The following is a 23,201-nucleotide window of genomic DNA, read 5'->3' as shown; positions in this document are numbered from 1 at the left end:
AGAAATTAAATATTGGAATTTCAATCAGGGATAGAAACTACGTCGAGAAGGCAAGTAATGCCATTAATTTGATCCAAGGCAAGTAATGCCATTAATTTGATCCAAGTCAAAGTAATGCCATTAATTTGATCCAAGGCAAGTAATGCCATTAATTTGATCCAAGTCAAAGTAATGCCATTAATTTGATCCAAGGCAAGTAATGCCATTAATTTGATCCAAGTCAAAGTAATGCTTAATTTATACATGATTAATTTGTCAGCAGCACGTGAAGGCCTCCTTAAGAACCAAAACCCTAGCTCCATTATGCAATACAATTTATAGCTATTTTATTTCATTCCAGTACGTTAGCTGCAGCAATTAACGAGCCTGATTCTAATTGGACCTTCCGGCGTCAATGCGACCCGTTCAATGATCCGGCGAACATCTTTATGCTGGCCTTGCTCAGACGTTGCTGATGAGCCGATCTTCATGTGTCGCTTGATCTGCTTGGATCCAATTGCTGTACTGGGCAGCTTGTTGACGTTGGCCATGGCGTGATGCTGTTGATGATCATCAGAGCCAGCACGACATCGTTGCTTGTACAGCTTTTGCAGCTTGGAATTCGCAATATTATTGACCTCGCTTATAAAGCTCAAGAAGATGGACGCCACCTCCATGTCCGTCAGGATACCATAATCCTTACTTAATATAGAGCTCGGGGCGCCTTCATTAATATGCAGATCCCTAGCTGACGCATCATCGACGTCTTGTTGCACAGGCGCAGAGCCTTCATCTTTCGCGAGGAAGGCATTGTCTTTGAGGATGCGGCTCCTGAGCTTGGGCTGTCTCCTAGTCAGCCGTTGCTTCTCATTATAATAAGGCGCTGCTGGTGATGATGATATACTCGGTTGCTGATCATGACGTTGCAAGAGATCCTCTTGATCTGCAGACCTTTTGCGTATACCTGCAAGCGTCTGCCTAAGGTTGGCCATGGTGGAGGGATATTGGAGGAGCACAACAACCTTGACAATGACAATCTGAGTAGGAAGCACCGACCTGCAACTGCTCGAGTTTTATGCCACAAAATGGAAATGGCCGCACGGCTATTGCTAATTTCTTTCCGTGTAAACTTTGCTTTTTATGATACTGGAAAATGCCTTCTAGAAACATTAACGCGCAAACTCCTCCGCTAGCCATTCTTATGCTTTTTTTAAAAGTAAAGCGTGTCGTTAAAGTTAGAGCCAAATTAGACAATGCCACACTAAAACTCTATGGTTAGCAGTGTTCGGGAAAAATCATTTTTCCAAACATACAAAATTCCTTTCTTTCATTTTGTCAAGAGGAAATTTTAGAAAGTTAGGTTGTTTTTTCGGGTTTTTACACTATTTTTCTCTATTTTGGGGCGGTATTTCTCCTTTCCCCCCTGCCCTCAACCGGCATTTTTGAAATTGAAAACGGCACCATATTAAGCTGAGACACATTTTTTCCGAACGCTGATGGTTAGGCATGGCAGCATTCTTGGCCATTTAGTGTCCAACTATGGTATCATCACTTATTGAGATAAAATGTTGGTTATCATAAATCTTCTCAAGTTGGCAAGCCCATGAGTTGTACAAGTTTTCATTCGCCATCATAAGTACTCCCGAGGACTTTTCTACATGTGTCCTAAGATAGATCGGCCCTTATATCAATTACTAGTTGCAACGTGGCTTTTGAGAAGCTCAAATCTGCATTGGTGACACTCCTATTCTGAAAGCACCTCAATGGAGTGGGGTAACATCTTTCATACACATATTGATGTCAGTGACTATGCCACTGGCTACATCTTGGCCCAGCTTGTTGACGGAAATCTAGTTTCTTTCTATTGCATATGCTAGCCAAAAATTGAACCTCGCTGAGAAAAATCACACGACCATGGAACGCGAGGGGCTATCAATGTAGGTAGAGAAGTTTTAACGCCATTTGCTTGCAAATTATTTTTTCTTGCTCATCAACCATCAAGCACAAACAATGCAACATGGGTAGGATAGTGTGTTGGTTTATAATTTTTCTAGAATTCAATCTTGAGGTGGCGGTCAAGAAGAGGAAAGCACCAACACGTAGACCACTTTTCTAAATTAACCTCAGGGCAGGATCCCATCCGGGTGAATGATGACCTTCCCCGTTCTTTACTCTTTTCCATTGAATGGGTTCCAGAATGGACCAAGAACATTGTGATGCTCCTCACCACTACTACTATACCTCCCAGTTTCAATAAACATGCACCATGATTCTTAAGAGAGCGCTATGCTTACCAGCTAATAGCAGGCCATTTGTATTAGAAGGATGATGAATTGATCCTTAAAAGAGTGTCATGCCCCAACAAGTATTCTCTCCTTGTGCACCATTCCCATAGGTTTCCATGTGGGCAACACCTAGCCCCAAACCCATGACTAGGGTGCTTTAATTCCAAGGTCTATGGTGGCCCACATGAGACAAGATGTGATAGACTTTGTCCATGCTTGCACCCATTGAAAATACAACAAATTTTGCAAACACTCAACATTGTATCATATCACCCTATGGGATTGCCAAAATTATATGGGATACGTATTTAGAGCGTATCTACCATTATCTCGAGGATAACATGGTTAATGTGAATCAATTGAAATCCAAAAGCACAATCATAGAGTCGAGGAAATACCACATTCTTAGAGAATAATTATGCTGCAATTGTTTGGTTGCAAACTTCGAGATATGTGCCCTTGAAACTTCGTATCTATAAGTTCTAAAAAGTGCCTAGAGGGAGAAAGAGCATGCTATTTATTTATCAGGATCACTAGAAGCCTAGAAGGTGCACCATTCTTGCACTAGGCTTGTGGTGGTCCACCCTTCACATGGACTCACATGATTATATAGCATCATTGGTGTAGCTAAAATAAGGAGCACGCAAGGCCATGTGCATCTACCAGTGCATGTGCCAAGGTGAAAAAGCAAGTACGAAGATCAGTACAACTAGGGCTATCCAGGGATGCATGTCTTTATTGGTTTTTAGGCCAGGAAGCTCTATTTGGGGCTAATCAAGATGTTCATAATGCATTGATTATGTAGTAAAAGGTGGTCTTCAAGATGTTCTCTAGGTTGGTTCCTAGACAGCTCATCAATCTACAAGGTGTATGATCTTGCATTAAAGGGGAAACTGCTTTGTAGATCCTCACAGGATTGCACGGATGATGATCAGGGCATATGTGAATCAATAGGACTAAAGTGTTTGATTTATGGATCATGTCGATCTTTTCACATCTACAATCCGAACCGGGACGGTAAACATAGGAGCAATTGAAGTTTTGTCAAGGACCGCTTCTACACCATTTTGACTACCTTGGTATATGTGCCATTGTATGTTTTCTCAAGTCTTCAGTGTTTACAGAGGGTGTATAAGGTATTTGAAGCTAGTCAAAAGTGACAACTCATCAATCAAGGCTACAAGCACCAAGATATTGTGACGGGAAGTTGGCAGTTAGCAATCTAGCAATGAGGTTGCAAGCAAGTGAATTTATCCCATTTTGGGAACTTCTGTTAAATGCCTTTTGGTTTTCAACTTGCAATTGCAATGGGGTTCTAAAAATGGAAAGTCGACAAAGTAGAGTTTCACTACGGCTTCACAAGAGGTCCATCTGACTCTAAAGCTGAAAGTTATTGTGGTTCAAAGTACTACAAAAAAAAGGTTTTCTTTTGAAAATTTTACGGATTCCAATAACCCATGGGGGGGATCTCTCATGGAAGTGGCACATGGTGTAAAAAATCCCACGTACGAGTGTTGGGGATGAGGTGTTGGGTACTTATATGGGGAGATGGTCTTCATTGAGAAAGGGAAGAGAGAGGAGTTATGGCTCGTTCCCCCTTTCCATTTCATGGGCATTGTGTTGGGTGTCGCATGCATGCACATGAGCCGCATTGATCAGTGATGGTGGCATTTCCAAGTGGCTCCGCTCGATGTAAACGGTAGCTTGGTAGGGGTCAATTCACACAGGGTGGGCATTGGGATCTCCAATATGCACCACCAAGTATGAAATCTTGTTCCGAAAGCCCCTAAGGCCACACTCCTTCGAGATGTAAGCATAGGTTGGGGAAAGGCCTTCTCTTGGTCTATGCCCAAAACCCTAGTGTTGCAACATCCTTGCAAGTTACAAACATATGTAACTACATTCGGAAACATCCTCTGTATACAAACACCCGGCAGCTTCCTTGCAAAGAGGAGATGTTGTTTAAATGTATCATCTTCATTGATTTTGTGGAGCTGCTTGCCTTCTTATGGCCCTATATGGGAGATTTAGCAGCCTCCTTAGGCAAAGTACTCTTTGCCCCAACCATTGATTGCCCAACTAGGAACAAAGTGTGTATTATGTGGCAAACTGACAAGCAAACGGCTGAAACTAGTAGAAAGCTTCAATTTTTCTAGTTCTAAGATTTTTTTTGGCTACATTACTCAAGGCTTTAAATAGTTACTTTGACATGGTAACTACAAACTCTATATTTTTTCTAGATAGCAATCCTAATCATCCTAGTCACTCGTCTAAAATAAAATCCATGAATTGAAAGATTTGAAGGAATCCTTCAATCACATACTATACCTCTCCCTTGTCCTCTACCATGTGCCCCCCCCCCCCCCCCCCCCCCCCCCCCCCCCAACCCACCAAAAAAGCCTTGTTTGGCTGCTATACATCGACCAAAGAACCACCAAGCACACCACCTTTGATCTGGTAGCACGTCATGGCCCGGCTCTTCCTTGCGGTCATTTACTCCCTCATGGGCCCCTGTGGTGGTGTCCTTGTCTTCATCTAACTTGTCTGATTGCACTTCATTTGACATGCCTTAAAATGTGCGTGTAGCAACCTCGTGCATATCCACATCATAGAACTTACCACCATCTGCCATTTCCTTATCAAACATATGTCCAACCTTGGAGTGCTTGTCTGCAACATGGTTGTCCGTATACTCCTCTTTGACCTCTTATTCTACATAGTTCACCAACAAACAAACATTTTACGATAAGAAAAACCAAAATTGTGTTCAAAACAAGAACGAAGACGGTTGCTTACTTTTCTAAACATGTCCCTTGTTGTGAGCCCAGGTCTTGGCCACTTCGGAGATGCGCTCCTTGCATCCACCTTTCGCACAAATGTCTTTTTTCATTAGAGTGGCAACGAAATAGAGAGGGTGGTATTGGTGCCTACAGCTAGGTGCCTACAGCCAGCATGAAAGAACCAACCACATGGATGGAGTCCAAGCACTCCCCACAAGCAACAGAAGATCCTAAAGCATAGATTGTCTTGTCTTCATCCTTGATCTCGGGCCTTGGAAATAATATGAATGTTCTTCCTTAGTTGAATTTTGCAATTATCATTCTGACAAATTCACTCTGGATCTGAGCCTCTTCACACTCAGTTTCGAGGACACCACATTTCCTCTGCATGTCACATATGGAAATGTCATGACAGTGAATATTACCAAAGTAGTGTCCTAGAGAAAAGTAAACAACAGCAAATGTAAATGTCATGACAGTTACTAGTACTAAATAGCAGACAATACCAAATGTAAACTGTACCAATGTTCAGAGTACCTAAAGGACCAACTTGTACCAAAGGACAATAATCTAATAAGCACTAAGTAGTACCAAATAGTAAACAGTAACCAATATGGTAAGTAGCAAAACTAGCAGACAATACCTTAAAGTACTTGTTAAGTATATCATGCTCCTACCAAAGCACAACAATCTAGTACACAATAAATAGTACCAAATGTTAAATACCAAATAGTAAATAGTACCAAATAATCAGTATGAAAATTTCCAAACAATAAAACTACCAGATGTGAAGTACCCAAAGCACAAAAGTAAAAATATAAAGTACCAAAAAGTACAAAATGAGGTCTCCAAAGTTCCCAGAAATATTGAAGTACCAAAAGTAAAGTACCTCAAGTCAAAACATGGTACTTAAAGACCTAATATGTACATCACAATTCGTAGCACATAGATATACATATGATGTTCCTACAGAAAGTACCAAAAGGACCCCAAAGTACCCAAAAATATTAAACTTGTGAGTTGAAACTAGGGTTAGGACTTGTGGGCATTCAAAGTCAAAGTTTTGGTAGGATTCTCACCTTGACATTGAGCAACTGAGGATGATATTGGTATTGTCTTTAGTCAGAATTTGTGCCAAGTAACATTATGAATAACGAGGCCACTAACTTTTTTGAGTTGCTATTTGTTTTTATGTTGATACTATTCTTCTCACAACATAAAAAACTAAACGAGGATTTTCTTATCAGTTACCGCTGATTAGCAAACCTGGGTTTCGACAATTGCTGTTGTGTCTGTATGCTACTCTGCAACAAAGTTGTATTACATATTATTATCTGATAGCTCTTCCACTTACCTTATTTCCAAGTTTTCTGTTAGTAGAACCTAATGTTGCAAACACAAGCTTTCATGAAACTGTTGGTGTTTCAAGCTCTTGTATGGGGCAAGTTTTTACATAATAATGGAATTTGGACGTTGGCGCAAAGGAATATTGGAGCTATTGGGATGGATGTGAAGCTCTTTTTGCATATAGACATGAGCTGCCCCTTGGGATTCATCACAACATGAAGAAAAGGCCGAAGTTAGCCCCGGAAACAGTCACAATTTTAGACAGTGAACTCCTTTGAAAATAATGTGGCATATACCGTTTGAAATACGTTTTGGTGTTTTTAAACAAGAGGAGGAAGAAAGGTGCCCAAGGCTTTTTGTGCCTTTTTTGGCATTCCCCAGAGAGAGAGAGAGAGAGAGAGAGAGAGAGAGAGAGAGAGAGAGAGAGAGAGAGAGAGAGAGAGAGAGTTTTGAGTTTTTTGAGCCTGTTGTAAAAAGGGCACACATGTTAAACAAGAGGAAGAAAGACATACCAAGTTCTTTTGTGCCTTTATTGGCACTCCCTCTCGCGAGAACGGGAGTATGCATCAAATGGGAGTGTTGATATGGAGGCTTTTTGGGCGAGTGTAGAAAGGGCATGATTTTCTCGAGTCGAGCCATGTGGGTGGAAAGAATAGATGGTCTCTCTCTCTCTCTCTGTCTCTCATTGGAAGGGAGTGCCATGGTTTGCAGAGGCGGAGAGCCAGCTTGTTTACTAAATGGGTCCCTTCATTAAAGGGCCATAGTGACTTCCTTTACATTTTGTTTCAAAATGTCTACGGGAGGCTTCACCTTCTGCTGGGCTGCAATAATTGCTAAATATCTTGGGTAGATGCAAGTTCCAAAGTTGGCAATGATGAAGAAACCAAAAACAAGGTTGGAATTTTTGATGTTTAGATTCGTGCTACGAGGTATGAAGCAACCGGAAGTTCTCATTGTATCCAACGCCAACCATTGGGAATTTTGGCAAGGTGGAAGCCTTAGTCCTTTGTTTTTAAATCCTTGTGTGCACAACAAGCCTCTAGGAACCTTCTCTGATGGCACCAGGAATTGCAATTGCAATTGCTCTTATGCTTTTGAGGACTAAGATGCTTCAAGCTTGATTGTAGAGATTGCCCCCCATCGGGAAAGATTAGAGAATATTCATTAGTTTATGATGGCAGAATGGGAGAGTCCATATGAGTGGCAAGGTTGAAGAAAGAATAAAAGTCCCACAAGTGACGAATATGAAAGGTAAAATTACCAATGCCCGTGTAATTCATGAAAAATTACAAAGTATAGAGTTATATAGTGCATACAACATTGTAGTGTAAAGAACTATATACTACCATCTACCACTATATAGCACATAAAACTATATTCCACCATATAAGTATATAGTATCTCATAGTTTACTAGATAACACTACATAGCACATAGAGTTAAATAGCTACATAATATTACAAATAAGTAGGACACTTTATTACTATTTATTACTATGGGAAGTACTTAATGTGTAGCTATATAGTGTATTGTGTAGATGGCTGAAAGCATGGTTTGGTGGTACAATATGCACTGTCAAGGACACTACTTTTTCTTGGGTAGAAAATTAGCATTTTTTGGGGAAGTCTTTTTTATCCACTTTATTGGGAAATTCGTTTTTATCTTTTTTTTTTTGGGGAATTCTTTTATGTAAAAAAAACATTTGGTTTGTATCAGCATAGATCTATGTAATGATTATAGACGAGTCTCTCTCTCTCTGTCTCTCTCTCTCTTCCTATCTTTCTTCCTCGTCCACAACATAGCCGATTATGTAGTTGTAGCTCTTTAACTCGCTACACTACCCACACTCTTGCCAGCATGGAATTCACAGATTGACCAGAGAATACAAATGGTTATCCTAGCATGAGAATATGGCTACGTAAACATGGATAATCCTCAAGGCATGGAATTCACAACTACTTCTCTTGGCATGGTGAATGAGAAAGGTTGTCCAAATAGGGATTGGACTACTGTGCAAGGCTGCCTAAACAGGGATTGGACTATGGAGCTGAATGCAAGTGTTCACAGCATGGACACCGCTTCTATGCATGAGTATTGGGCTGCTAAGAAATGAGAATAGAGAAGGAAAGAAAAAGAAAGCAGCAGGTTGCAAGATCCATCTTTAATGGATGAAGCCAAATCAAGAAAGTAGATTTGTTCAGCTAAGGCAAAGTTTTGGCGCAAACAGACACTAGGGCTTACAAGAAGTATCCAGACAGAGTTATTCCATCAACACATGCTCCATCCTACTTTTAAGGATCTGCAAACATCAATAGCTAATTTTGAAAGCACTCTTCTATCTAGCATCCGTAACACCCTCAGCCAGCTCAAGGTGCCCCGCTCAATAGATGAGCTCTTCTTTGATGATGGTAATGAATAATATCGATGGCATGACACAAATGAACCATACAAGGATAGCAGGTATTTTGAGTGTTCATCGGAGAAACATTGCTGCAGCCAATTATCGTCTTGAGATTAAAGATGATGAGGAATTTTTGCCATTGAGTGCATGTCAAAGATAATTGCCTCAAGGTAACATTGTCACAGGTGAAGTAAGAGATCTAGTTTATGTCGTTTGGAGCTCAGAGACTCTAGTTTCACCCAACAAAAAGGATATATGTCGGAAGAGGATTGGAAGAAAAAGTGTTATCAAACATCCAATGCATCTTCTCGATGACTCTCAGGTAAATTTAAACCGTTGCTAATGTCTTTTGTGCCTCTCTATTTTCTCAGGTGTAATGTACTCTACTTATAGTACTTGAAGGTATTCCATTTGTTTTACCTCATACAATACCTCTAGTAACTTGCTGAAGGTATATCATTTGGTACATGTAGCAACCTAAGGTATAATAGTAGCTTTATTAATATGAAGGTACTCCATTGTTATACCTTAAAATGCCGTATGCTTCCACATTAGGTACTCAATAGCACTTTTCATGTGATTGGAGTACCCTATAATAATGTTCATAGGTCCTTCATCTACCCTATACTACCATATAAGGTACACCATAGTACATTCAATCTGATTTGAGTACTCTATAGAACCTTGTGATGTAGGCCAAAGTACATTTATCTACCATATAGTGGCATGTTATATGGAGCACCCTAAAATGTACTAAAGAGTACCATATAATTCCATGTTATGTACTACATAATATCCCCATCCACCCTATAGCATTACTCAAGGTACTCTATAGTACATTTCCTAGTACAAAACAAAAATATATTTCATTGATAAAGTCTTACAGTACCAAAATTGGTACTATATACCACCAAATTGGTAATTTATGGCATCCACCTGGTACCACCATTTAAGGTACTCTTTAAGAAATTTCCAAACTAGTTTCAAACTTGGTATTGAACAATACCAAATTGGTACTCTACTGCACCAAATGGTAAAGTACTAAATAGCTAATGTCTTACTATACCAAATCTGGTACTGCACAAAATCCAATTGCTAATGTACTCTACCAAATATACAAAAATTAATACTATACAGTACCAAAAATTGGTACTATACAGGTACTATTCTGTACCAAATGGTATTGTACAAAATGGCTAATATTTTACTCTCATAATTTGTTTTGTTTTAATGTCACAGGTTGAGTTGTACCAAAGATTCAAGAGGGCCAATCCAGAAGTGGAAATTTCTCTTAGATGTTTTGAGGCTTTAAAGCCTTACTTTGTCCAAAAAATGAAGAAGCGATATACGCGTTGCTGTGTATATCATGTCCAAATGATATATTTTAAAGAGGCATTTAATCAGATGCGACAAAACAAGTTTGGGCATCATGGAAAGGATCATGCCTGCACATGTTCCGTTTGCTGTAGTGATGATTCAGGTAAGTGTACTGCAAACCAATTAGTGTCTCATAGAATCAGTGATATGTGGGAATCACTTTTATGTCCAAAGGCTCATGATGCAGAATACTATGCAAAAAAATGTTCGTTTGGATTTGCTCTAGATTTGGAATAAACAGGTTGACATTGTGTCCTGATGAAATTTCAGTGGATAGTGGGGAGGTCACTGTGAAGATCTTCACAGATGTTTCAACTGGGCAAGTTGATGCAGGTGGGTCTGAGAAGAAAAGAAAGGACTTGGTAGTGCAACAAATAAGATGCTCTACTTTTATTGACCCATTCTCATCTCATCTTAAGAGCTTCATCAAGCATAACTACATTTTTTGGTGGCAGGGACAACAATTTAAAGAGTGCTTACTCAAGTTTCCATCAGATGTTGTTGTTTCGATCATCGAATTTGCCAAGAATTATCGATTTAAAATAGAAAATGAGATACAAGTCCATGCACTAGTGGTCTAATCAGGTTACAATACTTATTCACATTACTTATGTGAGAAACTCAGGAGGTGGTGTTGAAAAAACACTCCATTTTTACATATCTGATGATATAATACATGACACTTTGTCTGTACAACATTGTTTTCTTCTTCATGACAAGTGGTTGAAACAGAAAGGCCATTCTTTACGACGTCATTGGGTGTTGTCAGATGGTGCAGTGTCTCAGTTGAAAGCATGAAGACAGTTCTACTTTGTGGCTAGGCATTATTGGTTGACAGGTCTGCAGATAATGCATAACTTTTCAGCATCAGGACATGGAAAAGGTGAGCACGATGGAGCAGAGGTAATCATAAAGAGAACCCTCACTCATGAGGAGTTGAAACCAGATGGGTAGCCTATGAAGTCTGCAGCCGATGTAGTCAACTATCTAAATGAAACATTTCAGCATAAATCAAGTACACAAAGAGTTTTTTGGCTAGTTTCAAGGATGATGTGCGACGCAATGTCCAATGAGATTGTCAATGTATTACAGGCTCATGATCATTTCATTGCATTGATGGATATTCACAGGATAGTCCATGCGCTCTACGATATCGTACACTCTCATGTTTTTGTGATTCATTTATCTATGGGCAATGGAGAAGATGTTTTTGGCCTATTCGGGGTCCGTTTGAGGTCATCTAAAAGGCCAAGGGTGCCCAACTAATAAAGCTAAGTGTGGGAACTCAAAAAACAAGAGAGAAGAACAAACAACATGTAGAAGAATGGAAATATTTGATAGTCCAACCATTATTGGAATCAGACGATCCTTGCAACGATGAAGACGATGATGCCAAAGAAAATAATAGTTCTGATTTCAATTTGCCAATGCATAATGTCTCTAACCTCCCCATGTATGAAGGGAACCCTGAGTGTTTGTGTGAATTGTTGTCAATTGGTGACAACTTTGCAGCCAAGGTAGCAGAGAAAGGACATGATTTCTATTTGATTAAATGCACCAAAAAGAGGAACGAGACAGTGAAGGCACAAAAGGATGCATGGCACAACAAAATTGTTAGAGGGGGGAAATTGTTAGAGAGGGGAAAGTAGTTGAAGGCTTGTACTATGGCCAGTTGAAGGCATTTTTGATACATACAGCCTTCTAAATCATACACCTCTAGTTATGATCTACTCACACCTTGTAAGAGCAATACGGTTTCCCATGGAGCCTATCCCTGGATGGAAAAATAGATTCGGGTTATCTACTGAAATTTATGAAAACATATACAATAACATGCCGTATGATGATGAGAGTGATCAAGATGCACTAATCATGTAACAAACAATACCAAACACAGAGGTAGAAAGTACAAATAGATGACTTTTAGGATCTCTGATAATACTTGGGTTAATTACCAAAAATTCAACCATGTACTTCTTTTGATAGCCTAATGTCTTTTTGTTTCTCTCTTGAGTTTCCTCTCTATCTGTTCTTGTGTTCTGATAGCAGGTACCGAAGAATAACTTGGGTTAATCACCCTATCCCAATAACTTAGAATAATTACCAAAAAACCAACCATGTTCTTTTCATTGACTAATATATAGTTTCAAACATGACACTATATAGTACCAAAATTGGTATTGTATAATCCCAAATAGTTACCGAACCAAATGTTGCAATACCAAAGATAAATAGTACCTAGTACCAAAACTAGTACTGCACCAACTGTAACCCAAATGCATGATATTTTAGTGCATCCTCTCTTGATGGCTAATGTCCACAATACCAAAATTGAAACTACAAAGTACCAAATTTGGTACTATTAAGTACCAAATTGGTACTGTATATTGCTACTGTACAATACCAAATAGTTACAGAACCAAATGTTGCAGTGCCTAACATGTATAGTACCAAAATAGTACCCAAGAAGACCAAATTGAAGTAAACAAGTTAAAAAATACACATTGCAAGTAGTTGGAAATAACAAAATTACCATAAATATTAGTAATAATATAAGTTGGATACTGAACATTAGTAGCCAATTGGGATACATCATATATTTGGGGGGTCAAATCGATAGGAATAGCCTTCCATCTCTACAAAATAATCAGCAACCAGTGGGGACAAATCATCTTCAACATCAAACAATGGGTGTTTTCTACAATAGGCATCTGGGAAGGGATCTCTAATCCACTCAACTAACCAAGGCTCTACTATATCAGTGAGATACGAGGAACCCTCGGGATCCACTCCTGGCTCAAAAGAACGGATTGATAAGCAATTGTCGTAATCATTCTTGAAAGACTTGTAGCGGGTGTCTTCAAGAAGGATCGTGTTGCCAATGTTGAATTGTGGGTGTTATTCCCAAACTGTTTGCGACTTCTTCAGGAAAATAGGCTTCTGCCAGAATTTTTTGTCAATGTATGAAACATATTTAAGACTATCCCGCCAAATCTCACAATCCTCTTGAGAAAATATGTTTGCTCATACAAAAGAAATCATATAAGACTTAATCAAAACAAGGCTGCACATTAGATTATTACTCACTTACTCCAAGTTACACTACCTTTTATGAATTTTGAGTTCTTCATAACTTTTGGGAAGCAAGTATTCAAGATTCGCATCAGCTTAGGCTTCATGCAACAACTCCAAATCATAACAATTGCCAGAGCTGCCAGTACTTCCAAGAAATCTTGGGCACCTGGCCTCAGTTTACAAAAACATAAATTATTGACACGTAATTCTTGTAATGCTTGCTTGAATTCCCATTCATATTTTGGTAACGTAGACCAACTTTTCAAGACCACCCCATTGACATCAAGAATAATCAGTCTGCCCTTTGATGTAGGAAGATCCTTTGGAGCATTACGCTCTATAACAGTAGGCTCATCTAACCACCAAGCTTTGAACCCTAACAAGCAAGAATAGGCAAAAGAGACAGAAAACATATAACTGCTCATTAAACACTAGACAATAATAGGCATATTTGGCTCAAAACAAATGGTTGAACTAAGGTCGATAATACAATGTGGCACAACACATGCATAACATCTTGCACGCATGGGTCTTAGGCACACGCACTTGAGAGAGCCATCATCACTTGTTGTATGCTCATCAACATCAACCCCTATAGGGGAGTCCTTGTCTCTCAGAAACTCCGCCTTGTGTAATGCATCATCAAGAGGTAAGCGTTCCTCAAGCAGCTCCTTGCTCACACCAGTATCATCCACCTTTGGGTCCTCTTCCTTTAACACTTTATTCCCACCCGTGTCCACCTTTGAGTCCTCTATAATGGGATCCTTGTCTCCATCCTTCTTCTCCGGTAGCGACTTGTCATCATCTACTTCCCCCATTTGGTCCTTGCCCGCATCCTGCTGGTCCTTGTCTCCAACCTGCTCGTCCTTGTCTATATCCTATTGGTCCTTGTCTACATCCTCATGGTCTGGTAGCACCTCATGGTCCGGCTCTTCCTTGCGGTCATTTACTCCCTCATGGGCCCCTGTGGTGGTGTCCTTGTCTTCATCTAGCTTGTCTGATTGCACTTCATTAGACATGCCTTGAAATGTGCGTGTAGCTACCTCGTGCATATCCACATCATAGAACTTACCACCATCTGCCATTTCCTCATCAAACATATGTCCAACCTTGGAGCGCTTGTCTGCAACATGGTGGTCCTTATACTCCTCTTTGACCTCGTATTCTACATAGTTCAACAACAAACAAACATTTTACGATAAGAAAAACCAAAATTGTGTTCAAAATTAGAAGCAAGACGGTTGCTTACTCTTTTGAACATGTCCCTTGTTGTGAGCCCAGGTCTTGGCCACTCCGAAGATGCGCTCGTTGCATCCAACTTTCGCACAAATGTCTTTTTCATTAGAGTGGCAACGAAATAGAGAGAGTGGTATTGGTGCCTATAGCCAGCATGAAAGAACCAACCACATGGATGGAGCCCAAGCACTCCCCACAAGCAAGAAAAGATCCTAAAGCATAGATTGTGTTGTCTTCATCCTTGATATGGGGCCTTGGAAATAATATGAATCTTCTTCCTTCGTTGATTTTTGCAATTATCATTCTTACAAAATCACTCTGGATCTGAGCCTCTTCACACTCAGTTTCGAGGACACAACATTCCCTCTGCATGTCACATATGGAAATGTTATGACAGTGAATATTACCAAAGTAGTGTCCTAGAGAAAAGTAAACAGTAGCAAATGAAAATGTCATGAAAATTACTAGTACTAAATAGCAGATAATACCAAATGTAAAATGTACCAAATGTTCAGAGTACCTAAAGGACCAACTAGTACCAAAGGAAAATAATCTAATAAGCACTAAGTAGTATCAAATAGAAAACAGTAACCAATATGGTAAGTAGCAAAACTAGCAGACAATACCTAAAAGTACTTGTATATCATGCTCCTACCAAAGCACAACAATCTAGTACACCATAAATAGTACCAAATGTTAAGTACCAAATAGTAAATAGTACCAAATAATCAGTATGAAAAGTTCCAAACAATAAAACTACTAGATGTGACGTACCCAAAGCACAACAATAAAAATATAAAGTACCAAAAAGTACAAAATGAGGTCTCCAAGTTCCCAAAAATATTGAAGTACCAAAAGTAAAGTACCTAAGGTCCAAATATGGTACTTAAAGACCTAATATGTACATCACAATTCATAGCACACAGATATACATATGATGTTCCTACAGAAAGTACCAAAAGGAGCCCAAAGTACCCAAAAATATTGAAATTTTCAAGAAGTACCAAATGAAAATACTCATGGTCAAACCAAGGTACTTAAAAGCACCTAATATGTACATGTCATTACACATATATAAATATTATGTTCCAACAGAAAGCACCAAATGTAAAGTACCAAAAGTACCAAATGTTCCTACAAGAAGTACCAAATGCTCCTACAAGATGTACATAAGAATATTCAGGATGCACCAAAGGACACTTGAAGAACTAGCTATATACCAAAAGTACCAAAACAATTCAAATAGTACCCAAGTTTGTTCATGACATTGTACAAAAAGTATAAACCAGGACAAGTGGCAAAAGTTCCTATCAAGAATATGGCACTACATACAAGCACAGTTAGAAAAAAATAACATGAAGAACAAGAGGTACCATATGTAAAAATACCTGTTCAATTTCCATTTCTAGAGCAAGATTCTTCATCTCCGCAGTGCCTTCGAGTCGACATAGCATGCGTTTCGACACATTTATATCAGCTTCCACATCTTTTATCTCATCAAAGTCACAAGGAACTTGCCGATGTAGTTCATCAAGGCGTTGCTCAAACAAAAGAATATCCTCCTTAATTTTCTTTGTGACAGCATTTGAGCCCTCAAACCTCAGTAAACTCTCTTTCTTTTGTTGGAGACTTGCCCTCAACTCAGATAACCTGTTCAACTTCTGCGTAGAGCTTGTCAAAACTCCGTGAACAATGGCATCCAGATCAGAAATGTATTCTACTGCCACTGTTTCAAACTGCAAAACTTTGTCCTCTTCAATATTACACATATTGCTGGCACCCTGTGTGTATTGCCTCTTCTTGTTGGACCCTAATAGCCCACCATGAAATGCTCCATTAGCCCTCTTCCAATTTTCCACCTTCCTCTCCAATCCGTAGGTTTACTACTGCACATGCTCAACACACTCTCCCCAAACCTTGCCCATGCAATTTTATGTCTTGTTGGGTCATTTTTAGGAGCATGACACTTCTCAAAAGCATAGTACCTAGCAAACTTAGCTGTAATCTCCCCACATGATGGGGGACCCTGGTACACCTTATGATAAAAAAGTTTGCAATCATTAATGAAAGAAGGCTACAAATGTGAATGTAGACCTTTGCATTCTTCTGATACCGATGTTGGAAAAGAGTAAGCCGCTGCTCATCTGCACTACAAGAGGTTGTGTGCTCTTGTGACGCTGTTAGCGACGGAAATACATTGGGTTTTTATAACCCCCGGCGTCGCTAAAACCGTCGCTAATAGCGTTGCTACGAGAGCGTCACTATATGCGTCGCTATATAGAGACGCTCATAGCGACGTTGTCACAGAGGTCTATAGGGACGCTTATAGCGACGCTCCAGAGCCATAAATAGCGACGGTTATAGCGACGCCCGAGAGAATTTTTTTTTGGTGACAGGGCATTGAATGCCCTGCCACCCATCAACCATATTGTACTTGATTCACTTTTTAAAAAAAGTGCAAGGGTAGATAATAGACCCAAAATAGTCACCCACAAGACGCATTGTTTGCAAAATTGACAAGCGTAAAATTGACAATTGTACACATCATAGGCAAAATGAATTGATTGGCAAATGTAATAATGACAATTGTACAACATCATAGGCATAAAGAATTGATTGGCAAAATGAACTGCGGTGACAAATGTAATAATATACATGGTTCAAAAAGACGTATAAAATCCGTCTCATGATACATAAGCTATGAGAAACCCTAAACTAATGCTATCTAGCTACGGCTAAACTGACGTCGTCTAGTCAGACAACTCATCGCGTCCAAGCAGCGTATCTGTCGGATTCTGCAAAAAAAGACAATAAGACAGCTTTCAGTAAGTATAAACATAACGACATTTATAAAACAATACAAAAAATAGAAAAGAGTAAACCCTAATACTAACCATGCCGCCGCGAGAACTGAGAATGTCCATCAGGGCGTTTAAGCCCTTCCTGCCTGCGTACTCGCGCTCGTACGGTGTGGGATCATGTCTTGTCATCGACCACTGTCAAAACATACAAAGATTTCATTATGTAAGAATTAAAAAACTCATAAACCCTAAACTATCGAACATAAAGAGCAATGCGAAAACACTTACAAAATCGGCCTCAAATGATGCCCATCCACCGCTCCCCAGGTGGTGCGAGCTCCCTGCCTCTACTCGCGCTCTGGCTGCATCCTTTTGTTGCTTCCACTTGTCGGGATTCTCGCGCGCTGCTTTCTTCGCATTCTTCCAATCTTCTTTGGCCAGCCAATCTGGCCTGTTCCACCCATGCTTGATTGCTTTTTGCACTTCGGAACGCTTGTGTTTGCAGTATTCGCGCATTCGAATCTTCATCAGGTCTTCATTGAAGCGCTGATCCCGTGTTGGAACAGGAAACTCATCATGAAGTATGCTTATGACTCTGTTTTTTAAATCACTTGGTACTTCACTCCATTTGTTTAGTATGTAGTGTCTAAACAACTGAGAGCAAAGACCACGCATGCGCGAGATCACCTTCTTGCCGTCATCATCCATGATGATGCCGCCGCTAAAGTCGACGGAGTAAGGCAAGCCCTCTGGCCGGTGACGCGTGAACCTGGGTGTCCCGGCAGGGGTCTCTAGTGGCGTTTCGATGGGGGTACGGACGTCAGGTGTCTCCACCGGCGTCTGGGCCCCGAAGCGAAGAGTGTCGAGTGGGGTGGCTCTTGGCGGAGTAGGTAGAGGTGTGTAGCTGCTAGGAACAGTGAGCCGCGCAAAACCTAGCGTAGATGGCGATGCTGTGGCTGGTGTGGGGGCGGGCAAAGAAGGGGAAGGTAAAGAGCCTCGTCGAACACTAGGCGGTGTGGAGGCATCGGTGGCGGAATCCCCACAACAACGGCCACCGTCACCACTAGAGCGCCGGTGTCTAGACGAGTGTGAAGATCGTCTCGTCGACGCCGAAGCTTCAGAGCGCGCCGAATGCTCCGAAAGAGAGGGAGATGCGGATGGAGTAGGAACGCGCGATGATGCGCCAGAGTGATGACGCTCCACGTACCACTGTCTCTGCTGCGGTGACAAAGAAGAAAGAAACTCCTCATCATCCATACCTGCATTAAACACACGAATATTTAAACTTAATATTGAATGAATAGAGTAGACAATGACGCAAAGACCATTAAATACAATGACGTAATGACGCATAGAAATACAATGACGCAATGAATTGAGTGATAGAAGAGGCAAGTCGAAAACTCAGAATTTTCAATCAAAAGATGTGAGCACGAGTAGAAAAGAGCGTTATACACCATGGAAGGTACTTAGAGAGCCAGAGCTTTTACAACACGGAGCAAAATTGTTCAAATACAATATTTGTGGCTTTAAGAGATCTCTCTCTCATCCTCGCATAACTCAGCATAACTTCCTATATCTATATAGAGCTCTCCGTTTAAACACATATCCTCTGTTTCATTTTGTAGCTCCTCTGCATGCACCCCATATAGAGTAGTAGCATCTTGATGCTCGTCTGGCACCACCGCAGCGGCTTCTGATTGAGCATCTTCTCTGATCTCCTCCATTGATGCCGTTGTGATTGGCACATGGTAGACTTCATACGTCCTTGCACTACGAGGGGCTACCTCTATGACGCACCACCAGTTTGATGTAGACTTTGTAGGATGAAATATTACCTGCCAGAGCCACATAACTTACATGCACACAAGCTCCGCAGCATTTAGTTTGGCGAATGGTATGGAGTCTACGTTGATCTCCTTTTGTGAGATCCATTGCACCAGCTTTGCAAGTTTGTAGATTGTGTTACGGATGTCGAGAGACAAACATCCCTCAATGGCAACCGGTTAAATAAACTGTAAAGTATGTGCAGCAATGATATTAAAGTCCACATTTTATGCAATGGTATTAAAGTCCACTATGAACGTACCTGACACATTTTATGCCAATCGTGTGACTTCAAACCAGTAAGCTTTCCTTCTTTAGTAAAACACGTTCGGAGCGAGTGCATTACGCCAGTGGGGGTCCGCAAAGATCGAATGGCCTCTTTTACTTTGTGTTCTTGGGCTCCTGTGAAAATCCATGGTGCTATAGGGAGTTTTATCGATCCATCAGACGCTGTTTGCGGCCAATATTGCTCCATACGATCCACATTTCTAAGGTCAACTCTAGCTCCCAAAGTATCTTTCTTCCCGGTCAGATGGTCCCATAGTAGATTACCCACATTCTTGAATATGTGCATTGGATCGAGCAAGTGATTGATCATGAGTCGGGGCCAGTATGGTAACTCGTACCATAGAGATAGTCTCTTCATCCCTGGAGGCAATCCGTCATCGCACATCTCCTTCAGCTCTAACCATGCTTGTGCAGACATCCTTGGTGGCTCTCTTCCCAAAAAGCCGTCGCGTAACACATGATTCTCTGGAAGATACGCTTGATGACCTTCGTAGATTTGCTTCTTCAGTGAGGGCGCCCTACGTGCATTCAGTCTAGGTCCACATGTGACACATGCTCTGTATCCGCTTGTTTGAAGCCCTGCATGTATACACATGATAATAGATCAACTATGGGAAAAAACAAGATTTACAGTGTCTGAGTGAGGAGTGTCAATAGATCACCTGAGCATTCTGTTAGCCCGGGATAGTCATGCATGGTTCACATTAGAATGCCTCTGATCAAAGCATTCCATCGTCTTGTGTGTCGGCTCATATCCACCACCTCTATGCCAATCCACAATTGTTGTAGCTCTTCCAATAGTGGACAAAGATACACATCCATATTCTCCACTTTATATCGCCCTGGAACAATCAAGCTTAGCCATAGGTGCCCCTTCTTCGTAGTCAACCACGGGGGAATGTTGTTGTTGACGATGACAACGGGCCATACACTGTAAGATGTTGATCTTTGACCAAATGGATTTACACCATCCATAGCCAGGCCTAAGCGCAAATTTCGAGCTTCCCTGGCAAAATTCGACCATGTTCAATCTATATGTTTCCAGGCTGCGCAATCTGCAGGAATTCGTAGCACACCATCCGAAGATTTATTCTCCGCATGCCATGATGCTAGGGCGGCCATGGACTTACATTCGAAGAAATGCTTGATGCGAGGAAGCAGAGGAAAATGTCGCAAAACCTTTTGTGGAATTTTTGTCCCGTGGAGATCTACTCCATATCTTTCGGAATCACATTTCGGACACTTCTCCATGTCTATGTATTCCCCTCTGAAAAGAATGCAGTCATTAGGACAAGCGTGGATAGAATTGTAATCCATCCCCAAGTTTCGCAAAATCTTTCTTGCTTCATCTCGGGAATCTAGCATCACATTGTCAGCTGGTAGTATGTGCTCTTTAAGCAATCTACACAACATAAAAATACGATACAGTCGTGTAAAAATCTATCAGATCATTATACATTTAGAGTTTTATTAAAGTAAACTAATTGTAATAGATCACCTGAAAAGCGCTGTGACGCTAGTGTCACTCCATCCAAACTTTGTCTGCATGTTGAGAAGAACCAGGAGTGCTTTCAATCTAGACATACGTGCTCCATTATACAATGGCGTATCGGCTTCACTTTTCATATCATCATAGATAAGCCTTTCTGAATCCATGATCGTCTCGATCATTTCATCAATCTCGGGCTCAAACATTACCTCGTTGGGAATGTGCTCTGCATGATCATCCCCCGAGCTGTCAGAGGCTACATCTTGTGGCCTTACATATGCTGCTTGACCAAAGCGCCTGCGAACACGTCTATTGGGTTGCAAGATTGCTGCTTGTTGGCCACCGTCAGAGTCCGACGAGTTATAATTGGAAACAACTCGATCTATAATAGATGGATCGAACTTGCCAAATTCGCGAACGTGCTGCAAAGAAACACGTCTTGTCCGTCGCACAGCATGCTTGCATTGATTACAAGGACATAAGACCCTCGTTGAGAGATAGGTGTTTCGGTTGGACGGTCCCACATCCTCGTCACTACTCATAATGAGGATAAAAATCTTATAACCTGGACAACAAATTTAATATTCTATTGGCATTCTTCGTCTTATCTCTCTCTCTCTCTCTCTCTCTCTCTCTCTCTCTCTACCTCACATTCTCTAGTCATGTCCAATCCCCGCACACCTCGGTCTAGAGGTGCACGGAGATCAGAACCACCGGGTTATAATCTCGTCTTTATTGGTCAATACCTATATTTGTGGGTACAAGAAATCTACAGACCCACGTCTACATGATACTGCATGTAGTGGACAAAACCCCTTTGCCTCTTCTCTAGCTGTAGCACTTCACAGCATCTTAACATCTTTTCACAGTAGATCTTTTCTTTTGTTGGAGACTTGCCCTCAACTCAGATAACCTGTTCAACTTCTGCGTAGAGCTTGTCAAAACTCCGTGAACAATGGCATCCAGATCAGAAATGTATTCTACTGCCACTGTTTCAAACTGCAAAACTTTGTCCTCTTCAATATTACACATATTGCTGGCACCCTGTGTGTACTGCCTCTTCTTGTTGGACCCTAATAGCCCACCATGAAATGCTCCATTAGCCCTCTTCCAATTTTCCACCTTCCTCTCCAATCCGTAGGTTTACTACTGCACATGCTCAACACACTCTCCCCAAACCTTGCCCATGCAATTTTATGTCTTGTTGGGTCATTTTTAGGAGCATGACACTTCTCAAAAGCATAGTACCTAGCAAACTTAGCTGTAATCTCCCCACATGATGGGGGACCCTGGTACACCTTATGAAAAAAAAGTCTGCAATCATTAATGAAAGAAGGCTACAAATGTGAATGTAGACCTTTGCATTCTTCTGATACCGATGTTGGAAAAGAGTAAGCCGCTGATCATCTGCACTACAAGAGGTTGTGTGCTCTTGTGACGCTGTTAGCGACGGAAATACATTGGGTTTTTATAACCCCCGGCGTCGCTAAAAACCGTCGCTAATAGCGTTGCTACGAGAGCGTCACTATATGCGTCGCTAAAAGCGTCTCTATATAGAGACGCTCATAGCAACGTTGTCACAGAGGTCTATAGGGACGCTTATAGCGACGCTCCAGAGCCATAAATAGCGACGGTTATAGCGACGCCCGAGAGAATTTTTTTTTGGTGACAGGGCATTGAATGCCCTGCCACCCATCAACCATATTGTACTTGATTCACTTTTTAAAAAAAGTGCAAGGGTAGATAATAGACCCAAAATAGTCACCCACAAGACGCATTGTTTGCAAAATTGACAAGCGTAAAATTGACAATTGTACACATCATAGGCAAAATGAATTGATTGGCAAATGTAATAATGACAATTGTACAACATCATAGGCATAAAGAATTGATTGGCAAAATGAACTGCGGTGACAAATGTAATAATAAACATGGCTCAAAAAGACGTATAAAATCCGTCTCATGATACATAAGCTATGAGAAACCCTAAACTAATGCTATCTAGCTACGGCTAAACTCACGTCGTCTAGTCAGACGTCTCATCGCGTCCAAGCAGCGTATCTGTCGGATTCTGCAAAAAAAGACAATAAGACAGCTTTCAGTAAGTATAAACATAACGACATTTATAAAACAATACAAAAAATAGAAAAGAGTAAACCCTAATACTAACCATGCCGCCGCGAGAACTGAGAATGTCCATCAGGGCGTTTAAGCCCTTCCTGCCTGCGTACTCGCGCTCGTACGGTGTGGGATCATGTCTTGTCATCGACCACTGTCAAAACATACAAAGATTTCATTATGTAAGAATTAAAAAAC

The 23,201-nt window shown here is 40.8% G+C and overlaps 1 protein-coding gene across 1 annotated transcript; it reads right to left on the bottom strand.

Annotated features, from left to right (window-relative positions):
• Positions 1 to 344: 344 nt before the first annotated feature.
• LOC147435124 (uncharacterized) lies at positions 345 to 971 on the bottom strand. The gene has a single exon (XM_086487929.1). The coding sequence runs from the start codon at positions 969 to 971 to the stop codon at positions 345 to 347; it is 627 nt and encodes a 208-aa protein (XP_086344055.1).
• Between the last annotated feature and the right edge of the window lie 22,230 nt (positions 972 to 23,201).

The sequence above is a fragment of the Adiantum capillus-veneris genome, chromosome 18, assembly GCF_014529385.1.
Source record: "Adiantum capillus-veneris isolate H3 chromosome 18, ASM1452938v2, whole genome shotgun sequence".
Lineage (NCBI taxonomy): Eukaryota > Viridiplantae > Streptophyta > Polypodiopsida > Polypodiales > Pteridaceae > Adiantum > Adiantum capillus-veneris.
Note: the sequence above shows the minus strand (reverse complement) of the source record. Positions and strands in the feature narration are given on the sequence as shown.

What these genes read in the sequence shown, in the direction of transcription:
- LOC147435124 (XM_086487929.1), bottom strand. Translation starts at nt 971, where the DNA reads ATGGCCAACCTTAGGCAGACGCTTGCAGGTATACGCAAAAGGTCTGCA.